This window comes from Mustela putorius, unplaced genomic scaffold (assembly GCF_011764305.1).
Source record: "Mustela putorius furo isolate JIRA1106 unplaced genomic scaffold, ASM1176430v1.1 tig00000813_pilon_pilon_pilon, whole genome shotgun sequence".
Lineage (NCBI taxonomy): Eukaryota > Metazoa > Chordata > Mammalia > Carnivora > Mustelidae > Mustela > Mustela putorius.
The window spans coordinates 4,861,982-4,887,884 of record NW_025421485.1 but is presented as its reverse complement, the minus strand read 5'-3'; the positions used below and the strand labels follow the sequence as shown (position 1 = coordinate 4,887,884).

Here is a 25,903-nt window from a genome sequence, read left to right as displayed (position 1 = left end):
CCTTTCCTTCCAAAGATCCGAAAGCATTCTGGGCAGTAGGTTGATAGTCTCCCTAGTTTTATCTAGTAAGGGGAATCTCATTTCTCAAGGAATTCTTCAACACCCTCCACCAAAGATAATCCTGAGATTTTTATCTTTCCCAGAAACCACTGAAAACATTGTCCACAGGGAAGGATATGCTCGCACTTCCTCCTCTTACTCCAGAGAAAATGAATTCTTAGAGCTTTTCTTTTTTCAACATTCCCAGGTTAATTTCTGCGGGTTCGTCCTCTTTTTTCAAACAGGACGGATCGCACACCGCGGTAGTGAGACCCTGCCTTTTAAATCCCTCCTACATCCAGGGCCGTTTCGCAGGGGGGTAAGGTGAGGTGGGCGCGTGGGACCGGGAGTTTCCTTGGCGACCCGGGCACGCTCACGCCCACACGGACAGCAAGGCTTGGTCCTCTGCCCAGGTGCATTCCAAAAACATAGGTGGACCTGTTGCGCTTCTTCCCACAGATCAGTGCTCTCGCCCAAAGATTCCCGAGCCCCCGTGCCGGGTCACCGCCGGGTGGGGGTGGAGAGCGAGGCGGTGGCCGCGGGGGCCGGGCGTCCCCGGCCCGAGGACTTCGCCTCGCCCGCCCCTCTCGGTCGTGCTGGCCCCGTGCACTCTGCAACGTTGTGGGCTGGAGACCCACCCCGCCCCCCCCAGCCCCGCCCGATGGTCCTCAGAATCCCGCCGGGACCCACCTCCCCACCCCGCCGCGGGCGCACCCGGGGCTCGCGGGCGGCCACAGCCCGGCCCCGTATGCAAATACCCGAGGGGCGGGCGGGGGCCGCCTCCCCGCTGCGGATAAAAGCCCGGGGCGGGGCGCCGCGCCGAAGCCGCTGCCTCCCGGGAGCCGGCCGAGCGTTCCGTCCCCGCGCCTGCCTGCTGCACGCCCGCGGCCGCCGGCGCCCGGTAAGGACGCGCAGCGGGGTGGGGGACGCGGGGCCACCCGAGCCGCCCCGCAGGCCCGGCTCCCCGGCTCGCCTCTGCCTACGTGCGCTGTCCCCGGCCGCGTTTTCTCCGTGGGGACCAGGGAACCCGCGCCTCCGCGGCGCCCTCCCGGGGCCGGGCAGGTGGCATCCCCGCAGCTTCTGCGCGTGCGGCCGGTTTGTCGCGAGGCCATCAGCAGGCGAGACCCAGAGGAGCTGCGTTGGCAGTGCGCGGGGTCAGGAGGGACCAAGGGGGTCTCGGCGTGGAGGGAGGTGGGGGGCAACCAGAGAGCTTCCAGGACGGGTCTCTGACCTGTTTTTGCCTGTTTGCCCCGGAGCCCTCGGTGGCGCCTTGCGAGGCGCTGGGACGGGAGGAGCGGGCCGAGGGGAGAGCGGTCGGCCGCGTGCACGTTTGAATGAGCAGAATTAATCGCCTTTGCAAGCTGCAGGCACTGGACAGAAACTGCCAGGCCCCGCACGTAACGCACCTCCGCAGAGTGGACGCCTGTTCTTAGGGAAAAACAACTTCAGTAGTTCCCCCACCACCTTACCCCCCCTTCTTATTTGGGAAAAAGAGGAGTTTTTCTGAAGTGTTTTTTTTTTAATTTTTTTTTTTAAAGATTTTATTTATTTATTTGACAGAGAGAAATCACAAGTAGACAGAGAGGCAGGCAGAGAGAGAGAGAGGGAAGCAGGCTCCCTGCTGAGCAGAGAGCCCGATGCGGGACTCGATCCCAGGACCCCGAGATCATGACCTGAGCCGAAGGCAGCGGCTCAACCCACTGAGCCACCCAGGCGCCCTCTGAAGTGTTTTTAAAGCTAGCACCATTCTCAAGGTTGCTCAGTTAAGATCTGGGGTTTGTCCGAGCTGTTGTGAAATTCCCTCCTTGTCTCATTCCCACCTTTACCCCATCCTTCTCTGAGTCCCGGAAAGTACAACGTGGAGAGGAGGAAAGTATTTTAGAGGGCCCCACGCAGGGGCTCGCTGTGCAGGCCCTCCCCCGTTTGCATTATGGTGTGAGAAGGGGGGAAACCGAGGAAGGGGTAGCCACCTTTCCCCATCTCTTCTCCCTGTCCCTGTCCCCCAACCCTTAAAAACCAGTCAGAACCACCCTAGGGATGGAGCCCTGAGGGCTTTCAGAGTTGCGATAAGGAACTGCATGTTGCTTTGTGCCTATGGTGTCCTTGGAACTGGAGAATCTAATTTGGAAGGTCGAAGGGGCAAAGTATGGGAAAGAATGGGAAACTGGTAAACGCAAGACATCCCGGAGAGGATGAATTCTGGTGGAAGGGAGTGCTGAAGGAATAGAGATATTTGACGCTTGTCTCCTCCTGTTTCTGTGTGTGTTGCTGTGGTTCTGGTCAGTACCTGCGTAAAAGAAGGCTGAAGCATGTCGGAGTTTTGGTTAATTTCTGCCCCTGGCGACCAGGAAAATTTACAAGCTCTGGAGAGGATGAACACCGTAACTGCCAAGTCCAACCTGTCTTATAACACCAAATTCTCGATTCCTGACTTCAAGGTAAAATTCCTGGACCGGAGGAAGGAGGTGGTGGGTTAGGGGTGGGTGGCTTCTGGGAAGTCAAGGAGACATCACAGGGCAAAGACAGTGACGCTGATCCTCAACCTGGGGCTGAAGATGAACCGGGCACGTCAGTGGTCTGGATGGGACTTCATGCCACCGTCCGAAGTTGGTTGTGGTGTGTGTGGACTTCCAGACCCAGGAGGAAAGGAGCAGGGAGAGATGGGTGTGGTGGGGAGGACCGCCAGTACAGTTTAAACGTGCAGGCTTGGAGAGCTTCCGCCTTGGTAGTGCTCCCGCCCTGGAGCAGGGAGGGAAGCTTCAGGATCCTTCTGGTTCTGGTGGGGAGGCAGGAAGGGAATTTAATGATCGGTGGGCAGACGGCAGAGAGATGTGACAGCACAGAGACGGGAGGCAGGAGACTCTCAGGGCTCTTGCAGTGGAGAACAAAGTTAGAATGAAACAAACAGGCAAGAGGAGCAAGGCGAGCACAGTCCTTTTGCTTCAGAAGAGTGGAATTGTTGCCGTGCTTCCCAAGACTGTACGTTTCCAAAAGGAAGGCGCTTGAGGCATTTCTCGATGACACCTGTGCAAATGTGCTGTGGCTGCTGGAGGGATGGCCCCAACTGACCAGGGGCAGCTCTTCTCGAAAACTGCCATATAATCTTTCAGACCACAGTCTGCCCTCTGCGCTGGGAGCTGCACCGTCAGCACCATAGACATCGGGGATGCCGCTGTATTTGCTGGTGTTTACTGAGCACTATGGTTGGGGCCCAGCCACTTTAAACACATCGTCTGGAATCTTCCAATCCCAGGGATAGATCAGGAAGGGAGGAGAAAGGAGACCAGGGCTGCAGATCTGGTAATTGGCAGCACCTGTTTCTGAACCCATGTGTCGCTGCCTGTGTCAAACCTGCCCTGTTTGTCCCGTGGCCCCCGCTGTGAAGGTTAGGGAATCAATGAACACTCAGCACTTTGTGTAAGGCAGCGTGTCAGACGGGAGGGAGCAAAGAGAAGAGACAGGACCCTCCCCAAAGATGCTTAACGTCAGGTTGCTTGAAAAGAAGCAGCTTCATTTACGAGACATGTCCGGGCCTTCTTATTTCCTAATTTCCTTTCTTAAAGTATTTTTTTGTAAAAAATATTCTTTTATGAAAGGATAGCTCCCACACAGCGTTAATCCTGATTGCTTTTTAATGTCTGACTGGTGGTTGATGACCTGAAAACAAAGCCTTTCCTTCTGGTTCTGTGGACTAGACCTTTAAATACAGTTTTGGACTCTAATAACTGTCACTTTAAGAAGCGGAGTGTTATGAGTAACGGGAAAAGAAAAGGACTTGCATGAATGAGGAGGTGGGAGGGGGAGTTGGTTTTCTGCACCCCCAAGATCGTCGTTAGTAATAGCAGAGAAGAACAGAGACGGGGGTTGGTTGGACATCTTGAAGAAGAAAGGCTTTAGAAACAGCAATTTCTTTCTTTCTTTATTTCTTTTTTAAAGAGTTTTATTTATTTGAGAGAGAGAGAGAACACACTGGGGTCAGGAGGCAGAGGAAGAGGGAGAAGCAGGCTTTTTGGCTTCTTACTGAGCAGGGAACCCATGCAGGGCTCATCCCAGGACTGTAGAATCATGACCTGAGCCAAAGACAGATACTTAACTGACTGAGCCCCCCAGGCGCCCCAGAAATGGCGGCAGCTTTAACTTGCTTTCTGGTCCATCTCCTCAACTATGGGGATGAATCCCATGACTAGCAGACGGCCATTCTAAGAAGAAAATGAGCTGGGGTCTCACAGTGACATAGTGGTCACTCCTTCCTCTGGCAGAAATAGGATAGTTTATCCTATTGGCAGAAATAATAATAACAACAACAGTAATAATAATTTAAAAATTCCCCAATTCATTGCTTCTCTTAACAGCCCTTCCCAGTTTCCAGTTCGGCCACTGACCAAGAATAACTAAGGGGAGATGGAGTTTAGAGAACTCTTTGCTGTTGCTGAAAGTGACCTAACTCTCCCCTGCCTTAAAGCGTGAGCCTCTAACTTCTTTACGATCTTTTTAGGTGGGGACCTTGGATTCCCTTGTTGGCCTCTCCGACGAGCTGGGGAAACTCGATACCTTTGCTGAAAGGTAAACTATTTCTTATTTACTGCATACAAGTGAGAATTGGACAGTGTTGTCAAGGGACACAGTGCTCTTGCTTTGGCCAAGCCAATCTTGTCCACACCCGGTCCTAAAAGTCACATAAGGGCATCGGGTCAACAGCAGCACTTGGGGGCCCTTGAGTAGTTTTGTTTTTTGTTTTTGTTTTTTTTTTTTGGCTGGAGGCAGCGTTTTTCCGGGGGCCACCTTCAGAATGAAGAACACTGTGTGGCATAAGGTACTGAAACTTCTAGAAAATAATTGAGCCATTTCCCTCCAGGCTTTTGTATTTTAAGGTTCTTGGTTTGGTTTTGTGTTCGTAGACATATAAGCACATCATAAAAGATTCGAAGGACAGACGGAAGGCTATCGAATGACAAGAAGTTTCCCTCTCGTCTGGTTTCTTCTCTCCTGCTCCCCAACTTCCCCTCTTAGGTGGCAACACTGTTATCAACTTGGGGGGCACCTTCTGGAGACAGCCTGTACGTGTACCACCAATATGAGTATATTCTGGAAAGCAGGTTGAGAACAAATAATAGCATCTGCCCCCCACCTTGCTTTTCTCTCCTAATCACGTATCTTAGACATAGTCTGGTGTCAGTCCATAACTGGATTTTTTTTTAAATAGTTTGCATTTTAAAGATTTTATTTATTTATTTAACAGAGAGAAATCACAACTAGATGGAGAGGCAGGCAGAGAGAGAGAGAGGGAAGCAGGCTCTCTGCTGAGTGGCGAGCCTGATGTGGGACTCTATCCCAGGACCCTGAGATCTTGACCCAAGCTGAAGGCAGCGGCTCAACCCACTGAGCCACCCAGGCGCCCCACATAACTGGATTTTTCTGTTGGGCTATATTAGCTCGACTGGAGGTGTCCTGATTTACTAGTATTTCCCTGTTGATGGACATTTAAGTTTTCTGTCTTCTGCTGTTCCAAACAATGCTGCAGTGATGGTCCTTTTTTTTTTTATTTCTTTGTACACGCCCTGGAGTGGGATAATTATACACTGAAATGCTGGGTCAAAGAGTATTTGGATGTGAACTTGTGCAGATATGCCCGCATCACCTCTCCAATGAATTACTCCCATTCCCAGTCCCACAAAAAGTGTGCATATGAGGATCGTTTAAAGTCTTAAAATCATTTTTTTTAAATTGTTACCCATCTGGTGCATAATCACTGGAAAATACCAATAGATCGTAGAAAATCATGAGACAGAAAATACAAAACCCCAGTAATTATACCATTTAGAGAATGCTACTGCAAGCGATGTTATGTTGTATTTGCAGTAGATAAATCCAATTTTTTCTACAGATATGCTTGCGTACATTAATAATGGTGACACCATGTTATACATATTTTATAACTTGCTTTCTCTTCATATCTTTTTTTTTTTTTTAAGAATACTTACTTATTTGAGAGAGAGCGAGAACGCTCACATGAGTGGGGTAGGGGGAAAGGGGGAGAGAGAATCCTAAGCAGGGTCCATGCTCAGGAAAAGCTGTAATAGAGGAGGTCCCAAGAAATCTTCAAACACACAAAGAAACAGCACTTACTTCACACTGAAAATGCACATGTTCAGGCCCCACGCAGCTGGAAGAGAAGCCCAGGAATCTATTTTTTTTAATGGGGGAGAGAAGCAGAGAGAACGTTAAGCAGGCTCCATGCCCAGTGCAGAGCCCAACATGGGGCTCGATCTCACGACCCTGAGATCATGACCTGAGCTGAGATCAAGAGTTGGATGCTCTCTCAACCATCTGAGCCACTCAGGCGCCTCCTCTCTTCATATCTTTGGATCACTGTTGACTGTTCCACTAGTGTTATACCACAGGGATTTGCCAGCATTTGTTTATTTGGGTGTTTTAAAAAATAATAATAATAACCCTTAGTTTTGGTGCATCCAGAAATGCGGTGTTTAACCAATGTTCCCATTTGATTGAAACAGAATGCAGAGTGGGGGTAGATGAGGAAAACAGTCCAAGCAGGCCAGGTCATGACCAGAACACAGACCCGGGGCCGGCGGATTGATCTCGCTGCCTCCGTAGAAGGTTTCAGATTCGCTCAGGGCGAATGTGGTGATGTGATGGGTCAGTTGCCTTTTTCACGCATTTCCTGGGAGCCCTCGAGGTCACACTGGGAGGACCCTTCATCTGCAGACTGGGGCTGTGAGCTCGAAATGTGTCCTGGGTTCTGTTGCTGTTCACCTGCCCCCTTCCCCGGGCATGAAAGGAATGCTTTGTTAGTGACATTTTGCTACCCGTGGGATGTTGCTCTGACCACAGAAAGACAGTCCTGGTCACCAGGTCCTGGGCAGCGCACCGTCTTTGAAAAAGAAAACTAACCTTTGGCTTTCTTATCTGTAAAATGGGATAATAGTGAACATCTCTGTGCTTTCCCAGAAGAATGAAGGGGAGTAAAATCGTGTTGCCTCAAGTGTTACCAAATCCGAGGCCACATTCTATGAAAAATTAACGTCCAAGAAAAAGTGGCCTGATCCCTGAATGTCAGCTCCTTTCTTAGGCTGATCTGCTCCACAGGGAATTGGGTCTGACAGCCTCTCTGGAGGCCAGCCCACTGCCCTCGGCAGGAGATGGCTTTCCCGGCCTATTGCAGAAAGGACAGCTAATCAGCATTTTCTCTTCCTAGACTTTTCTAGACCCTTCTAGATCTTTCTTTGCTACCGATTGTCTGCTCTAATGCAGGTCCGAGAGCCTGTTTCTTATTCCCCAAACCCTCCTCTAGCTCTAAAATTCTGTGATCCTGCATTATTATTTCCACCTTTATTTTTTCCTTTGTGTTTCGTTTTGCCTTGTTTTGATGCGTGTCCTGTTCCTTCCCTAGCGGTTGCACAGTTTGCTTGCACTGGTGGCATAGCGTGTGTTTAAGGAATAACATAAAAATGTGTGCGCCGGCCAGGTTTAGGCTGTCATTGTGAAACAGACAGAACCCATACGAATGGAGGTGTTTTTCAAAAGAGGAGGTGTTTTTCAAAAGCCGGGGCTAGGTGTGGTGAGAATGGCAGTTGCTGTGCATTGTTTTATTTTTCCTTGTGGGCAGATATTCTCAAGAACCTTCCGTGGTGGGGGGCGGGGAGGAAAATGGTGTGATCTGAGCTCCCTTATTTCTAGCATTTCTTTACTTCCAGGGGCCAGGGTACTTTGTCTTAGAGTTAATGCTGGGGCTTGGAGTGAGGTAATGGGATACACTACCCAGGGGCTTCATGCCTTTGAAATGCCCTACCTGATTCTTTAAAGGGGACTCCAGTGTTGTTAGATAAATAAATGCTGGCCTGTTCTGTAGCCCAGGCAGCGCAAACCTGTCAGCACTGCCTCTGGCCAGGAGAACAGAGGAGGGACAAGAGTTTTCAAGGTGTATTGTTTCCATATCCTTTTATTATTTATTTACTCGGGGCACTGGAGTGTTTTTCCATGTAGCTGGAAGGCAGGTTTTGCTTACTGCCTTTTTTTTTTTTTTTTTTTTAATTCCCCCATGCTCCCTTTGTTAATTTACTTTGTATTTACCCTGTAATTCATGAACACTGGAGAAAACAAATGATTTTATCTTGGGAAAAAGCACCCCCCCACACACACCATTATCAGTGTTTGAGTTCTTCTCAGTATCTTCGATTCTTTTGCCATGCAGGTTGAAATACTACATTTCAACTACATTGCACTCAGATACACCCCACAGGTTCCTGGGGTACACTGGTGACTGTCGCTTGCCCCCGGCTTGTGGAAAAGCTGGTGGCTTTTCTTTATCCCGTGGTTCCATGAAGTTGACTGAGGGTTAGCTCGAAGATGTGGATCACAGATTATGTATCTGAGTGTGGATGCCTGATTAATGGTGGGTTCTTCCAAGGGCATTCTGAAGAGACGCAAAATATGATTTAACAACTTCCCCTAGCTGCGTGACATTTCTCCAGTTCATTAGACAGGTATTTGTTGAATGCCTCTTAATGCTGCGTGCCTTTCTAGACTCCTCCAAGCTTCTGGGCGGTCCTGCTGTAGGTGTTTGCTGTTTTCCTGCTCTCCGTGGTGTTTCCAACCTTCCCCTCCCTGTCAGGCCCCATTAATACCTGCTCATGCTGCTCCACTCCCCCAGACTCTTCTCCTAACCCTCCTGCCTTCAGACCTGTTCATCTCCCCCGTCCTGGTTTGCTTCTCCTTCATTGCACTTTCTACAGTGCCCTTGTGCGTTTCCTTGCCGGATCATCTGCTTAAATACCAGCCCGTCACCTAGACTGTCAGTTCCCTGAGGTTAGCCACTGGCACACTTTGATCCCTTGCACCTGTACTATTGTAGGCCCTCCAAAACCAGCTGAACGAATGAATGGAAGAAAGAATCCTGAAATATTAGGGCTGCACAGACCCTTAGAGATCGAATCTAACCCCTTCGTGTTCTAGATGAGAAAACAAACATGCCCAGAGAGACCCTCCCAGAAGGAGCTAGATGGGCTCGGGGCAGCAGAGGAAGAATAGAGCCTTGACCCAGATCCACCAATCAATCATTGTTGTTTTCTTTCTTTTTTTTTTTTAAAGATTTTATTTATTTACTTGAGAGAGAGACAGTGAGAGAGAGCATGAACGAGGAGAAGGTCAGAGAGAGAAGCAGACTCCCCATGGAGCTGGGAGCCTGATGCGGGACTCGATCCCGGGACTCCAGGATCATGACCTGAGCTGAAGGCAGTCGTCCAACCAACTGAGCCACCCAGGCGTCCCTCTTTTTTTTTTTTTTTTTTTAAATACAGACGTTTTAGTATGTCTTAATCCTGTCTTATTCATTGCTCAGATAATTAACATTGGCATTTTACAAAGTATTTGTAAATATTTAAAGATTTAAATGGTATAACAATCAAATGGTATGCAGAAGTAAAAAAAAGAAATAGTTCCAGTTGATTCCAGAAGCTCTCCCCAGAGGCAGTCCTTAGGAGGGCTTTGTATATCTCCTTTCTTGGTAAAACAAAACAAAAATACTCGTACATTCCTGCTCTGATATTTACAAACCTGGAAAGACCTTCTTGTGAGGTATCTAAAAGCACAGATTTTTTTTTTTTTTAATTTAGATATATCCCAAACACTTAGGACAGAACCTATCACATGGTTGGTGCAAAGATCCTATAGATAATTCATCGGAGATTACAGTGAAGTTAGGGGGATTAAATCCTTATCGTTTTGAGTGTTGTGGTGAGCATGGTGGCTCTTCCAGTTGGCTTAATTCTTTTTCTTGTTCCTCTGGAAAGAGCGCTTTCACGTTTCAGTCGGCAAAGGTCCAGCACGGTATCTCATGGACTCTTTCCCCCCAAATTTTATTTTTTATGTAGTTGCTATTAGAAATGAGATCTTCTCTTGAAATGTTTACTATTTATAAATGGGGATTTCCATGTCTTAATTCCGTGACCCACAAACTTAACTGAGTTTCCTTATGGAAGCTAATGTGAAAGGTCAGGGAGTCTGATTCCAGCGTCTAGAATTAGGGTTAGGGTCAGGATTAAGGGTTAAGGTTAGGGTTAGAGAGAGTCTGGCTCTAGAGTCCTCTTTTTTTTTTTAAGAATTTATTTATTTATTTGACAGAGACGCAGCGAAAGAGGGAACACAAGCAGGGGAATGGGAGAGGGAGAGGCAGGCTTCCCACTGAGCAGAGAGCCCCATGCAGGGCTCGATCCCAGGACTCTGGGATTATGACCTGAGCTGAAAGCAGATGTTTAACTGAGCCACCCACATGCCCCCAGAGTCCTCATTTTTTTTTTTTTTAAAGATATTTATTTATTTGACAGACGGAGTAGGCGGGGAGGCAGGTAGAGAGAGAGGAGGAAGCAGGCACCCTGTTGAGCAGAGAGGCGGGGATCCCAGGACCCTGAGATCATGACCTCAGCCGAAGGCAGTGTCCTTAACCCACTGGGCCACCCAGGTGGCCCCAGAGTCCTCATTTTTTTTTTTTTTTTTAAGATTTTATTTATTTATTTGACAGAGAGAAATCACAAGTAGATGGAGAGGCAGGCAGAGAGAGAGAGAGGGAAGCAGGCTCCCTGCTGAGCAGAGAGCCCGATGCGGGACTCGATCCCAGGACCTTGAGATCATGACCTGAGCCGAAGGCAGCGGCTCAACCCACTGAGCCACCCAGGCGCCCCCAGAGTCCTCATTTTTAACCACAGTATTAAGACGGGTCAGTTGTGTGACAGCACAAAATTAGAAAGACATACTAGTTTAAGAATGATGACAGCTTTGTAAGAAGAATTTGGAAGTTTCACTCTGTTCTCCATCTTCTCCACATTGTTCACGCGGCGTCCACTGGCCACATGGGGCTTGAGCACTTGACTGGTGGCTCGTTTGAGTGAGATGGTAATGTAGGAAACCTCAGATATCGAAAACTTAGTACCAAAAAAAAAAAACTACAAAAAACAAAAAAAAGGGAAATTCTAATAGCTGTTGAAATAATAATGTTTTTGATATTGAGTTACATAAAATATATTATTGAAATTAATTTCACTGTTATTTTTTTCTATTGTGGCTACTAGAAATTTTTAAGTGACATGTGGCTCAGTTACATTTCTGTTAGCGCTGGGCTGGCGCTCTAGACAGTGCTTCTCAAACACAGATGAATGGCCTGGGGATCTCGGCAAAATGCGGGTTTTGACTCAGTGGGTCTGGGCTGAGCCTGGGACTCTGCGTTTCTTACAAGCTCCACGCTTATCCTGTGCTGCGGGTCCACAGACCACACTTGGCATTCTATGTTCAGCCTACTTAAATCAGTGGCTCTTAACCTGCACTGTGCCCCAGAATCATCTGGAAGACTTATTAAGAAATAGATGATGGGAGGGGCGCCTGGGTGGCTTAATCAGTTAAGCGCCTGACTCTTTTTTGTTTTTTTTTAAGTTTACTTATTTATTTGACAGAGAGATCACAAGTAGGCAGAGAGGCAGGCAGAGAGAGGAGGAAGCAGGCTCCCCGCCGAGCAGAGAGCCCGATGCGGGGCTTGATCCCAGGACCCTGAAATCATGACCTGAGCCGAAAGCAGAAGCTTAACCCACTGAGCCTGGACCCAGGTGCCCCAAGGGCCTGACTCTTGATTTCAGCTTAGGTCATGATCTCAGGATCGTGAGATTGAGCCCTGCGTAACATTCTCTCTCTGCCTCTCTCCCCCCATTAAAAATAAAATAGATTCCTGGGCTTCTCTTCCAGCTGAGTCGGGGCCTGAACATGTGCATTTTCAGTGTGAAGTAAGTGCTGTTTCTGTCTTTGGGTGTTTGAAGATTTCTTGGGACCTCCTCTACTGCGGCTTCTCCTGAGTGTCCCATGGGGGCCTCTGATGAGTGTTTTCTCCTGTTCCTGTTGTCTAGAGCTGGTAGGTGTCTGTAGGAACCACAGTTATAATGATTTTCGTATCTGCTCTACCCATGCTTTCATACATGATGGTATTTTCTGCTCTGGCTGGAGGCATGAAGGCGATGACAGTTGTCCCTCCGTGGGGGATTGCCACTTGATGGTGTGTGTGCCTGTTTGTCTCGTTTTCTGTCCGGAGTGCCACACTGGCGACAGCCTTTCACCCATTCCTCGTTGTGTGCCAGGCACTGTATTAGGTGCTTCTCATTTCTCTGTTTCCTCACAAAATCTCCGCCACCATCCTGTGAACCGTGTGAGTATCTGCTCTTTACAGGTGAGAATATCGCTGTTCCCCGAGAGAAGCTGCTTTGGCAAAGTCGTGTAGACGATGCGTGTGTCAGGCCTTAACCTGGTCCGCCTGCTTCTCTCCCTGCCTCAGCCAGAGGCCGGGGGCAGATGGCAGTTGGCTCCCCCTCTGCCTGCCTGCCCGGCCTTCATCCCTTCCTTCAGACCCTGCTGTCACACTCTTTGCTTTGCCTGATGTGACACAGGCCCTGACAGTTCTCCTTCCCCCCACCGGCCAGCTCTGGCAACTAGAAGTCGGGCCAGGAGGGAAGGAATGTGGGCCGGCTGCTTTATATGCATCAGGCCTGGGTCAGGGGCAGCCGGAGGCAACATTGTGAAATCCAGGAAATAATCTTTTGGAGGCCAAATTTAGGAGAAGGCACTTACTTCCCTCCGAGATCTTGACCAGCTCCTGGGACCCATAGCTCCACTCGCGTTGGGACCTCAGCCCGACCACGGCCACTCGGCCCTCGCTGACTCTTCACACCTCAGCTGGACGGCAGCCCCTTCGACTTTTCTGGTTCTCAAGGGCTTAAGGGGCAGCTTTAAATGGCTCTTTTTTAAGAATGGGCTTCATGTCCTAAGTGAATGTCATTCTCAGGAGACCGAGTACGTATGTGGAGTCTCTATGGGGCCCTTTGATGGCTCGTGGGCCCACAGACGCGCTGCCCAGGCATCCTGGTGTTCCTCCAGGTCCACAGTCCACTTGCCACTCCAGTAGGGACAGAGTCCTGTGGGTGCCACCTTCCAAACTTGGCCCGTGTCCATCACTTCTTGGCGTGTCCCGCGCCACATCTGCATGCAAGCCACCTTCTGCCCTTCCTTGTGTTCCCATAACACACTCTTCCCGCCTGCCGCCTCCCCCGGCCCTGCCGCATGGCAGCCAGAGTGGTCTTTTTCAAAACGCCCTGTCACATGACTTTGGTGCTTAAAACCTTTCTGTGGCTTTCCAGTACCTTCAGTATAGAATCCATGCTCTTGACCCTGGCTTCCAGAACCCTAATGAGGCAGGCCTTCTTTTATGCGCACCCCCCCCCCACAACCACCACCCTGGCTCCATCCTGCTCTGGGTCACGCTCGACCTTCCCTTGACCTGGAAGTCCCCCCACCCTCGCAGGGCGGGTTCCTCCTTGTCATCCCCATCTCAGGCTAAATGTCACCTTCAGAGGCCTTCTCCGGCCCGGCTGTCAGCCTCGTCCTGCCAGGTCGCCCTGTTCTGATACCTGCATTCCATATGCCACTATTTAATACTTTTCTTCTTTGTCTTTATCTGTTTCCTTTAGAATATAAGCCCCAAGAAAGCAGGTTCTGGAACTGCGCCTGACTCATAGTGGGAGTTGAATAAATACATACTGAACACATGGGCCTCATCTGCCCCGTCAGGAGGTCATGGGCCGCCTCCTTCAGCCCATATGATCGCCTGGGAACTAGAAAAAACATACAGAATCCCCGGGGACTCTGATTGGGTACATCTAGGGTGGGGTCCCAGAACCTGCATTTTATTTTGTTGTATTTTATTTTATTTTTTTCCTGAAGATTTGATTTATTTATTTATTTATTTATTTATTTCAGAGGGAGAGCGAGTGAGAGACTGAGCATGGGGAGGGAGCAGAGGGGGAGAGAAACTTAATGAAGACTCTGTGCTGAGCCCGAAGCGGGGCTCCATCCCATGACCCTGAGATCATGACCTTGAGCTGAAATCAAGAGTCAGAAGCTTAACCAACTGAGCCACCGAGGCACCCCTCAGAACCTGCATTTTGGGGGGCTCAGGGTGATTCTGGGCAGGCAGGCTGGAGATGCTGAGGAATCTGGTTACTGTTACCAGCCATGACCCCATTTAATCTTGACACGCTTCTGGGCACTCGATCTTCAGGCCGGGGTCTCTAAATGTATATTAAAAAGTTGATAATAGGGGCGCCTGGGTGGCTCAATGGGTTAAAGCCTCTGCCTTTGGCTCGGGTCATGGTCCCTGGGTCCTGGGATCGAGCCCCACATGGGGCTCTCTGCTCAGCAGGGAGCCTGCTTCCCCCTCTCTCTCTGCCTGCCTCTCTGCCTACTTGTGATCTCTGTCTGTCAAATAAATAAATAAAATCTTTTTTAAAAAGTAGAGAATAATTTTTTCCCCGAACAGGCAATACATTCACGTGCATCCCAGATAAAAACCATGAGAAATCTCCCTTACATTGTCCATGCCGCCCCTCCCCTGCCGTGCCTGATCTCTTCCCTGCTTCTCTGGTCCCAGTTTAAGAAAACCAGGTTTGCAAATTGCTTGGGTACATTTTTGGTGCTTCCTGATGCCAACACAAGGCGATTTCAGCCTCTATTTTTCTCTCCCCTTTCTAAACACAAAGTGGTCATCTACACATGCTGTTACGGATCTTGCTTATCCCTCACTGAGCAATATGTCCTGGGAGATTTCTCCTGTCGGTTCACCCAGAGCTGTCTCTCTTTCTGGGCTCCCTCGCATTCCACTCGGGGGACGTACCCTAGTTTATGAAGCGGCCCCAGAGGTGGACCCTGGCTTCTCGGCGTTTACAGGGCAGGGAGCTGTTACCAACTGTGTCGTGTATATAATCTTGATGCCTGTATAATTTTTTTCGCGTGGAAGCGTGTCAGGTGTGCCTGCGGGGCGAATTCTCAGAAGCAGACTGCGGAGCCGAGGGTCATAGGCTTTTGTAATTTTGACGGACGTTGCCAGATTTCTGTGCATTGGCCATTTCGCATTTCCACCCTCAATGAAGAAGGGTTTGCGTTTCCCTACACCTTTCTCATAAAATGTGTTGTCGAATATTGGGTTTTTATGAACTTGACAGTTCAGAAATGCTCCTAGAATATAGTAGCTGTTTTTGTTTGTTTTTCTTAATGGCTCTGTTGAGACATGAATGACAAGCAGCGGAGAGCAAGTTTTCAAAGTGTGCAGTTTGCTGAGTTTTGAAATAGACACATCGGTGAAACTATGGCCACAGTCAAGATGATGAACACATCCCTTCCCCCAAAAGGTTCTTTGTGGCCTTTTGTAATCAGTTTCTTTCTTACAGCTCCGCCAGCGCTTGTAAGCTTTCTGTCACTATAAGCCTATTTGCGTCTTTTGGAACATTGATACAAATTGAATGATACAGGAGAGACCCCTTCCTTTGGTCTGAGTTTTCCATTCCACATCATCATGTGATTGTGTCTATTAACAGTCATTTCTTTTTTGTTTTGTTTTGTTTTGAAGATTTTATTTATTTATATGACAAAGATCACAAGTAGGCAGAGAGGCAGGCAGAGAGAGAGAGGGGAAAGCAGGCTCCCCGCTGAGCAGAGAGCCCAAAGTGGGGCTCGATCCCAGGACCCTGGGATCATGACCTGAGCCAAAGGCAGAGGTTTAACCCACTGAGCCACCCAGGCGCCCCTTAGCAGTCATTTCCTACTGCTGAGTTGTGTTCTGTTTTAGGGGTGAGCCCCTATTTATTTACCTCTCCAGCGGTTGGGGGACATATGGACACTTTCCAGTTTGGGACGTTTATTTATTTATTTATTTATTAGAGAGAGAGCGAGTGTGTGCGCACGCATGCGGGTGGGGGCCGGCAGAGGGCAAAGGCGAGAGAGAATCTCAAGCAGACCCCGTGGAACCTGTTGTGGGGCTCATTCGCATGACACTGGGAGTGTGACTTGCGCCACAACCAAGGGTCACACGCTCAACCAGCTGTGACAGCTGGACACCCCAGTTTTGGACTATTAAAAAAGAAGGGTATTGTGAACATCCATATGTACGGTCTTCGTATTGACATATATTTTAATTTTTCTTAGGTAAGCATCTACCCATTGAGGCAGCTAGAGTCAGGGACACATGAAGTGCGGGTACACACATACCCTTTGACCCTCAAATCTTTGGATTGCTTCCTGACCCCATGGGATGGACGTGGCTTGGAGGAAGGCCACACTGGAACCTTCTAAAGCATGGGGTCCCATGTGGTCCCACAACCTGGCCCCCTTCTCACGGGCTAGGCCTGCTGTTTAATTGCAGTGAGTACTTAGGGTTTTGTAGACAGAGGGAATACTGAGTTGTCGTCATCGTCGTCATTATTTTTAAGGAAATGGCCGTTCTTTGGAAAGTTCACATTCTGGGAGATGCAGCCGATGAGTGAAGAGATCATTTCCATCCCGTGTGACGCGTCAACAAAACAAAAATGGCGGTGGACCGTGTCGGCTCTGAGGAGCCCTGGTCTAACACCCACTTCACGTCGTCGGCCCAAGTCCCCCCAGGCAGCATTTGCCGGGCATCTGTGTATTTGCCGGGAACCACTGTATTTTTGCCAGAGCTGGTGGTAGTACAATTAATAATGTTTCAGAGATCTGTTTGTTTTGATGGAGTTCCCAGATGAGGAAACCAGCACTACGGTAGTATAGTAAGTGATGTGGTGGAGGGAAGTTTCTAGTAAGCCCTACGAGGGAAGTGATTATGGTTTGTTCACAACTGTCTCCCGATGGTTCCGCCTGGTACGTCATGGACACAATATGTTTTTTATTGAGTGCAAGAAGCAACATGTGTTGGGCGCAGTGTTACCCAACACTGTGTTGTGTTTGTTAGGGGTGACTTGGCACAAGGAGGAGCGCTTGGCCTGTTATAATGGTGAGCGGCACCAGGTGGGTCTGGAAAGCTGATGCGGGAAGGGCCGTGGCAGGCGGGTAGACAAGAAGCCTGGACAGGCAGATGTGCTCCTTGTAGACTCTGCCAAGGAGCCAGACCGTCAATATTTGAACTTCTTGGGAAACCGCTGACCTGGTTTAAACACAACGACTTGCTAAGCTGTGTAGTGTCGGAGATTTGCCTGGATGCTGTGGGCGGGTTGGAGAGGAGGGGGCCAGATTAAGAGAGGCAGGACAAGCAGAGAGGAGGCTGTTGAAGGAGACGTGGAGAAAGATGGTGCGGCCTGGCTGGGACCGTGACCCAGGGCAGGGCTCGGACAGATTTGCGGTAACTAGAGAATCTGGCGGAGATGGAAAAGAAGGGAGTGGAGCCAGGGAACTTTGGAGAAGGTGATGACATCCAGTGGGAAGGGCCATATCCGTCCTTGGCATTCTCCTCTAGGCTGGGTCTTCACCTTCAAAGCCAGGAGAAAGGCAGGGGCATGTTTTTAAAAATTAAGATAGAATTCACACACTGGAATAGTCACCCTTTGATGTGCACTGTTCATCGGTCTCCATTATATTTACCTCACTACCACCTGGTTCCAGAACGAGGCCGTCATCTCAGAAGGAAACGCCGTGCCTGTCAGTCACTGCTCACTCCTTCCTCCAGCCCCTGGCCTCATCCCGACCCCTCCACTCCTCCTGCCTCTGGTCATTGGCCACTCAAGTCTGTAGATTCACCTGTTGTGAGCCTTTCATGCAAATAGAAAGCCTGGATATTTTCAGATAAACCAAGAGAGGAAACTCACCTTCCCTGCAGATTTGCCCTGAAATGTGTGTATTGACGGGGGGCCCTATAGGGTGGGTGACTACGTGTCCTGTGGGGTCTGTTGCTTTCTTCTTCTTCTTCTTCTCCCCCTCCTTCCCCCTCCCCCTGCCCCTCCCCTTTTCCCTCTCCCTTCTCCTCCTTCCCCCTCCCCCTCTCTCTCCTCCCCCTCCTCGGCCTCCTCTTCCTCCTTCTCCTCCTCCTGCATTTGAGAGAGAGAGTGAATGAGAGAGAGGGCTCAAGCCAGGAGGGGGAGAGGCAGGGGGAGAAACACACTCTCCATTCCGCGGGGAGCCTGACATGGGGCTCGATCCCGGGACTCTGGGATCATGACCTGAACTTAAGGCAGATGCCTAACCCACTGAGCCACCCAGGTGCCCCTAGCTTTCTTCTTATTTAAAAAAAAGATCTCTGGGGCACCTGGGTGGCTCAGTGGTTAAAGCCTCTGCCTTCGGCTCAGGTCATGATCCCAGGGTCCTGGGATCGAGCCTCACATCGGGCTCTCTGCTCAGCAGGGAGCCTGCTTCCTCCTCCTCTCTCTCTGCCTGCCTCTCTGCCTACTTATGATCTGTCTGTCAAATAAATAAAAATCTTTAAAAAAAAATAAAAAAAAGATCTCTTAGTACAAACAGACAAGGGATTTAAATGAGACGTTTAAAAAAAAAGTTTTAAAATTCAATTTATTACTCTAAAGTTGAGGTCTTGTTTTGGCCCTGGTCTGCTGCCTAAGGGCTGTGTGACCTCCGGTAGTTCCCCACCTCTCCTGGGTCTCTAAAGGCCCATCCTACTGGTGATTCTGGGTAAGTGGCTTATATTCTAGTCACCCTTCCCAGGCATGACTCTAATGTCAAGGACTTTCCACACGAGAGGGCTTCTTTCATTTGATTTCTCATGGTAATGAAACTCTCACTCCATTCTCTTCTAGAAGTACCTTCGCTTAAATCTGTAGCTGGTTTAAGTCGGCCGCGTCCTACAGCGGCATTTCCGAAAGTGGAACGACTGGTTCAGAGGACACGGGCACATTTCAGCTGTTTGTACATATCGCTAAGTTGTTTTCCAATGAGGTTGGGAGGCCGCGCTGTTTCATCATCCCCTGTCAGTGTGGTGCCCTTAGAAACTCCTGCGGGCTTACCCGGCTGAATGCAAATGACGTGTGCTGTTTTAATGTGGATTTCCTGGTTCAGCAGCAAGAGGAAGCACGTTTTCAGAGGCTCACCAGCCATTTGTCGTTCTGTTTCTGTGGTCTGCCTGCTCTGGCCTTTGCCCGTCCATCCTCTGGTTTGGGGGTGGGGGCGGGGCTGCAGGTCACACAACTCTGGGGGGCGCTCTTCACTTGGGCGCCTGGGCCCTGCTCGGTGCGAGTGGGGCCCCTGCTGTGGGGTCCGGTGCCCAGGCTGCTTGGTGGATTGACTTTTTTGGAAAACACTCTAGAACTTAAATTCCAGTCCTCCTTCTAATTCAGATGCTCAGAGGACTGCCCCATTACCCAGAAAGCCTGCAGGACCCCAGAACATGTCAGTAACACTTAAAAACCAGGGGCCTTCCTTGTCCCTAGCCTTTCCGGGGGCAAATTTTCTCTGAGGATAGATGGGCTTTTGACGAGGACCAAAGATGACCCTCCGAGGTATGGGTAGGTCGAGCTACAGGAGGCCAATTTGACCAAAGTGAATTCTGTTTTGAGTGACAGACGATTTTACTAAATGGCCTTGCACACAGTATGCAGGGGGATCCCCCTGAAGACGGAAAGATCAGTCCATTCCTGCCACTTCCAAAGCTTCTAAGTAGCAAGGCCAGAATTCCAAGCATGGCACCTCTGAGGCCAGAGTTCCCCAGTCATCCCAGGCTGTTCTAGAACCCTCCAGAGCCTTCCAGAGAGGGCAGCCTTCTCAGAGTCCTCACGGGATCTTTATTTATTTATTTATTTATAAATATTTTTATTTATTTGACAGAGAGAAATCACAACTAGGCAGAGAGGCAGGCAGAGAGAGAGGAGGAAGCAGGCTCCCTGTGGAGCAGAGAGCCCGATGTGGGACTCCATCCCAGGACCCCGGGACCATGACCTGAGCCGAAGGCAGAGGCTTTAACCCACTGAGCCACCCAGGCGCCCTGGGACCTTTATTTTTATTAAAAGAAAGTCATAGAATCACAGTCCAGTCCCATGTTCCTGACAGTTGCTGCAAGGCATGTTGATTCCTTTTTCCTTTGGCTGAAGAGGAAGCAGGGACCATGGAGCCGGGTGAGGTGCCCAGGGGCTCCTTGAGTCAGGTGGAGGCTGCTGGGCCTCGCTCCTCTGGGCTCCTGTGTGGCCGCAGAGGAAGGCGGGGTGGTCAGAGCCCCTCCATCTGTGGGGTATGCTTGGGGTTTTGGTTAGCCAGAGAGAGACACACTGGTCACTGGAGTGCTGAGAACGGTTGGCGCGGTGGACGGAAGCTTGCACCGGGGCGAGGCATGGGGATGGTACTAATTAATGTCAAGGTCACCAGCAAAGGGATCTCAGGCAAGGGTCTTGGTCTCTCTGAACCTCAGTTTCCTGAGCTCACTGTGGCCTCGCCTTGTTTATCATTCATTTATAGACACGTATGTACATAAGGTGCCCAAGGTCTGGTGACAACTCACTAGATAAAAGCTGTTGCTACTCTTGCTTCCAGACCCTATGGAAGCCCTCTGCCCCCCCCCCCCCCCCCCTCTGTGGGTCCTCTCCGCCCCAGCTTGGAGTCATTTCTGGAAACCAGACCAACATTCGTCTGCTTTGGTCTGAATCATCCAAAAAACAAGGGGAAGGCAGGGAGCCCCGTGTTTCCCTTCCTGTGGATGCCCTTGGGTCCTGGGAACCTGACAGCCACTCTCCCTTCATGGAGAACTGGGTGTGTGAGACTCAGTCCTTCTTTGCACAAAGCAAGGGGTCGGGCAGGTGAGGGTGGGCCGCCTGCCAGGGTGGGGTACCCTGAGGAAAGCTGGGTCCACATTTTCTCTGAGGATAGATGGGCTTTTGACGAGGACCAAGGATGACCCTCCGAGGTATGGGTAGGTCGAGCTACATGGGGTGCACTGGATGGAGGAGACATGAAGCTTCGCTGTGCGCGCTTGCAGTGGGGCCGCCCTTCAGGAATTACTGTCTGTGCTTGGGGCCCTGGGACAGGGGCGCTGCCATGAGATGAGCCCATGGAGATGAGCCCTCTGCTTTGTACCCGTCGTCCATCTGGGCTGGGCCTAGAAGAGCCCCGGGGCCCTGCACGACAGATGGCCTGCTGAGCGTGGGATTGCGGGAGGACAAGAGGGACACAGAGATCTCAGGCGTCCCTGTCCCACTAGGCTCTCAACTCTTGAGCCATCCTATGTCCCAACGGCCCCAGGGAATGGCCCCCGTGGAGCGCAGGGTCCGAAAACCAGCAGTGCCGAGAGGTACCCCGTGGGGCTCTCAGGAAGAACGAACAGCATTGTCATTGCACACCTGGCCAGAGGCAGCCCTTCTTCCCTGACCCCTTACCCCGCAGGTTCCTAGCATCTGGATTCAGCCTGCCCAGCTCCCGAAGGCCTGCCCTGCCCTCCGATCATCTCCCTACCTGCCCTGCCTCACACCTAGGTGGGGCCTCCATCTTTCTCCCTTTCTCCCCCCGACTCCCCGTTTGACGGGCAAAGTTAATTTGAAAGAAATCCTAACCAGCTGAGCCCAGGTAGCATGCTCTTGACTTGATTTACTTATAGCTCTCTTTCATGTGTAATGCCATTCTTCTTTATTATTTTTTTTTAAATGAATACATGCTGTTAATTTTAAAATCCAGATTCTCCCTCTGCAAATCTACTGCCCAAAGAAATCCATTTCACCACCGTGGTGCCAATCTTTCTAGACTTTTCCATGCATAATGCATGTATTTTTATGTCTTCTGTTTTTACAAAAATGTGACCATAACTACAGATACTACTTACAATTTTCTTTTCCCCCTTTACTCCAAGAGGTACGGCCTCTCGTGGCCATCCGTAAGAGGCACATCTTTGCGTAGGAGTTTTGTGCACGGGAGCAAGGATTATCAGAAGAACCAGTTCCTGAAAGTGAAATTGTGGGTGGAAATACCTTACATGTTAAAAACTTTGGATAGTTGTTCTGAAAATACTCTCTAGTAACTAGGCTATACCAGTAGACACGGCATCAACAGGGCACTGGTGTTTCAATTTTCCAGGGTGCTTGCCAGTGCTGAAGTCATAAAACTTTGTAATATGCCAATCTGATAAGTGAGAAATATTTCATAGCGAGTGAGTTTGAGCTTTTATCCTAAGTGTTTATGAGCCATTTGTTGTTTACCTTCCAAGCATTTTTACCAGTCTCCCTCTCCCCCGATTAGTGCTAAAAAGTGATTTTTGAGCATTTCTTCAGGTGGTTGTTGGTCTTTTGTTTGTTTTCTTTGGAGAAATGTCTGTTTGAGCCCTATGCCCACTTTTGAGTGGAGTTGTTTGTTTTTGTGTTATTGAATTTTAGGAGTTCTCTATATACACTGGATGTTAATCCCTTATCAGGTATGTAACAAACATTCCCTCCCATTCTGTGTGCCTTTGTATTCTGCTGATATTTTTGATGGACAGAATTTTAAAACTTTCATCAGATCCAGTTTCTTTTCTTCCTTGCCCGTGCTCTTGGTGTCATATCCAAGAAATCATTACCTAATCCAGGGGTAGAAGTTTTAACCCTATGTTTTATTCTATAGTTTTATACTTTTAGGTCTTTCATTTAGGTCTTTGATCCATTTTGAGTTCATTTTTATATATGGCGTGAGGTGGGGGGCCAGCTTCATTCTTTCATGTGTGGATATCCAGCTTTTCCAGCACCATGGGTTGAAAGAGCTGTCATTTCCCCCACTGAACCGCGTTGGCACCTTTTTCAAAAATCACTTGCTGTATATGAGTATTTATTTCTGGGATCTCTATTCTGTTCCATTGGTCCATATGTCTGTCTGTATGCCAGTACCACCCTATTTTCATTATCGTAGTTTTATAGTAAGTTTTGAAATCAGGAAGTATGAGTCCTTTTGGCTTTTGGTTTGTTTTTATTGTTTCACAAATATTCTCCTGTCCCTTTTTCTTCTTGTGGGACTCCCACAATGCATATATTGGTGCATTTTCTGTGTCCCATGGGTCCTTTAGGCTCTGTTCACTTTTTTTCAGTTTTTTCTCTTTCTGTTCCTCAGACTTGATCATTTCCAAGGCCTGATTTCAAGGCTGGGTCTTCCTGCTCAAATCTGCATTGGGAGCCCTTTAGTGAATTTTTCATTTCAGTTATTATACTTCTCAGCTCCAGAATTTTTTGGGGGGGTATTTTTTCAAGGCTTTCTCTTTATAGATACTTTCATTTTGTTCATGGTTTATTTTCTCAACTTTCTCTTCAGTTTTCTTAGTTCTTTGAGCGCCTTTAAAACAGTCATTTTTTTTTTTTTAAGATCTTATTTATTTATTTGACAGACAGAGAGAGAAATTGCAAGTAGGCAGAGAGGCAGGCAGAGATAGAGAGGAAGCAGGCTCTCCGCTGAGCAGAGAGCCCGATGCGGGCCTCGATCCCAGGACCCTGAGATCATGACCTGAGCCGAAGGCAGAGGCTTAACCCACTGAGCCACCCAGGCGCCCTAAAACAGTCATTTTAAAGTCTTTGGGAGTCCTGCCATCATCTCTCTGTCAGGGACAGTTTGTATTCCTTTCTTTCTTTCCTCTGAATGGGCCATACTCTCTTGTTTTCTTGTATGCCTTGTGAGTTTTTTGTTGAACGTTGGGCTTTGAATCTAATGACGTGTTGATTCTAGAAATCCTATCCTCGTCCTTCTCTGGGTTTGCTGGTTTTTGGTTATTAGTGTTGCTTATTATCATCATTTTGAATTGTTGTAGGCTGTGTCCGTGCCAAGGATCAGCCTGAGGCATAAACTTACAGTCTCCTCAGGTCTTTTCCCAGCCCTTCCCTGGATCTGAACGCTCACTTTCTGACGTTTCCCTGTATGCGCAGTTGTTTTTGAATATTAATCTTCATGTCTGGCTCCCGAAGCGGAAAAAGAAAAATGAAGGCGGGAGAAAGACACAGGCTCTTTAAATCCCTTGGAGGTCAGGGTAGCTAAGGGGGTGGGGGGAGGCATAACAACGCTGACCACCCGGCTCTGTACCCCCGTGATCAGAAGCAGCCGTCGGAACAGATTCCCCGTGTCTCGAGGGCAGCACCCTTTAGACCCAGCTCGGCTCCTGCAGATCGTGTCCAGGAGCACACAGCTGCCATCATGCGTCTGAGGGTTGTGAAAGGGGTCACTGCTACCGTGCTGAGAACTGAAATTGGCCCAGATTAACCCCAGTGAATGGTGCAAGCCTTCCATCGGCATTTGCAAGCCTTCAGCAGGTTCCAGGGTTCCTCTCCTTACATCAGCGAGACAGGCACCGATGGACCCAAGGCCTCGATCAAAATACACGGTGTTTGCGATTTGCTTTTTTAACTCAAAATACGATCTGTACATTCTCCCTTACGGATCAGTATACATCTTCACTGAGTACTTCAGAGGAAGGGGCCGCGTGTCATTTAAACCACCACTGAGGAGCGTGGACTTTGGAGTCATGTAGATTTGGATCAGTCTCTGCTTTGACACTTGTCCCCCTGCACGGGGTGACTTTCAGCAGCGTAACTCTTCATGTTTTCACCTTTCAAATGGGGATATGACCCAGCTCAAAGCACCATCTCAAGAGTTGTGTTCCTGAGATCCTTAAAAGCCCTTACAAGTCAATAATTTTTTTTTTTAAAAAGGAACAATACCAGCAGAAAAACCAACAGGGAAGGGCATGAGCATGCTATTTGCAGAAGAAGAAAACAGACCATTTATGGCGTCAATGAGCCTGTGAAAGATGTCCAGCCTTCGTGAGGATCAAAGAGATGCAAATCAGAGCAGCAGTGCCATGGCGTTTTTCAGGTATCAGATCGGCAGAGATGAAACATTCGTGGCACCTGATGCTGGCGACGGTTTCGGGAAGCAGGCCCTCTTGCCCAGGGCTGGTGGGGCTGTACGCCGGCTCTGTGTGTTTGGAGAGTTGCTTGGCCTGTTTGTTAAAAATCATCAGCGTTCGTTCCCTTTATTCCACTGGTTATCCTTTAACACCTGACCCTGCCTACGTAAGTGGGCCAAACATGTGCACCGTTGCAACATCCCATCACAGGGGAAACAACCCACATGTCCATGAGTAGGGCAACAGAGCCCAGGAACCAGGAAGCTCCGTTCACGGAAGTGTGTTCCCAGTGAACTGTGGAGTCACGTGGTCCCTGAGGTTCCTTCCGGTGAGGAGAATATCCTGACTCGGTAAGACCACAGTTGGCCGATGACTGTCGTTGGTCATCACAGCTACGTCGGGCCCCTTTTGTTATGTGAAGTAAGTGAGCTTTCCGGTGGTTAAACTTCATCAGACCGTGTTACTCTGCGCTGTTCCACGGTGGTGGACACGCCTGAGGCCAGATGCGCGGCCATCTTGTTGTGGCTAAAAGCTCCATATGGGCTGGAATCGGGAGCAGCAGAGAGTCGTTCACAAGATGATGAGTGCGTTCTGCTTTGCAGTGGACAAGGAAGCAAGCATGGGTGGCATTTAGGTGCTGGGAAGTGCCGGGATTCGTGTATTTGCTCAACAAACATTTCCTGAGCTGTGCATCAGGCACTGGGGTGGGGGTGAGAGTCACTGCTACCTCCAGGTAAACAGGTAATTTTCTCAGAGCAAGCACCACAGAGGATATGGAGGTGCACCACTGGACCAGGGATAAGGAGGAGTTGGCGACGGTGTCGGAATAGAAGCTTCCCGAGAGCCGGGACTTTGTTTAGTTCACAACACTGTGAACCGTGCTGGGCACCCAGTTGCTTAACATACAGAATTTTGGTGACTGAATGAGCATACAGATGAATAAAGTTAGTGAGTCAGGGTCTTAACAGCTAACAGAAGACCTATTCAGACAAGGAGAATCTGTTTATAAAGGGATAGACAGTTGCTTGTGAGCTGTAGGTGACCCACAGTAGGGATGGTGTGCAAACCCAGGCAGATGCAGAAGTGTCGTCACACCTGCAGGTTGGAGCGGAAGAGCGCAGAAAGCTTCTGGGAACTGAGAAGGAACCAGAGTGAGGGTCCCCCACCCTCCCTGGTCTCCCATTAAGTCTCCCCGTGAGCGAGGCGAGCGCTGGATGCGGTCCACCGGGC

General features: G+C 49.4%; 1 protein-coding gene across 7 annotated transcripts in view; it reads left to right on the top strand.

Annotated features, from left to right (window-relative positions):
* Window positions 1–852: 852 nt before the first annotated feature.
* ATP6V1C2 (ATPase H+ transporting V1 subunit C2) overlaps window positions 853–25,903 on the top strand; it is a 53,357-nt gene continuing 28,306 nt past the window's right edge. For 5 of the 7 annotated variants that reach the window (XR_006608065.1, XM_045084879.1, XM_045084875.1 and 2 more), the window contains exons 1-3: window positions 853–940; window positions 2,324–2,477; window positions 4,535–4,602. Coding sequence is in view for 6 of the 7 variants with exons in the window: in XM_045084879.1 (XP_044940814.1) it covers window positions 2,349–2,477; window positions 4,535–4,602 (197 nt within the window). In the remaining variant the exon portion in view is untranslated. Of the gene's footprint in view, window positions 941–2,323; window positions 2,478–4,534; window positions 4,603–24,476; window positions 24,640–25,903 lie in introns of those variants that run through there. The other 2 variants (XM_045084876.1, XM_045084878.1) reach the window with 2 other exon arrangements.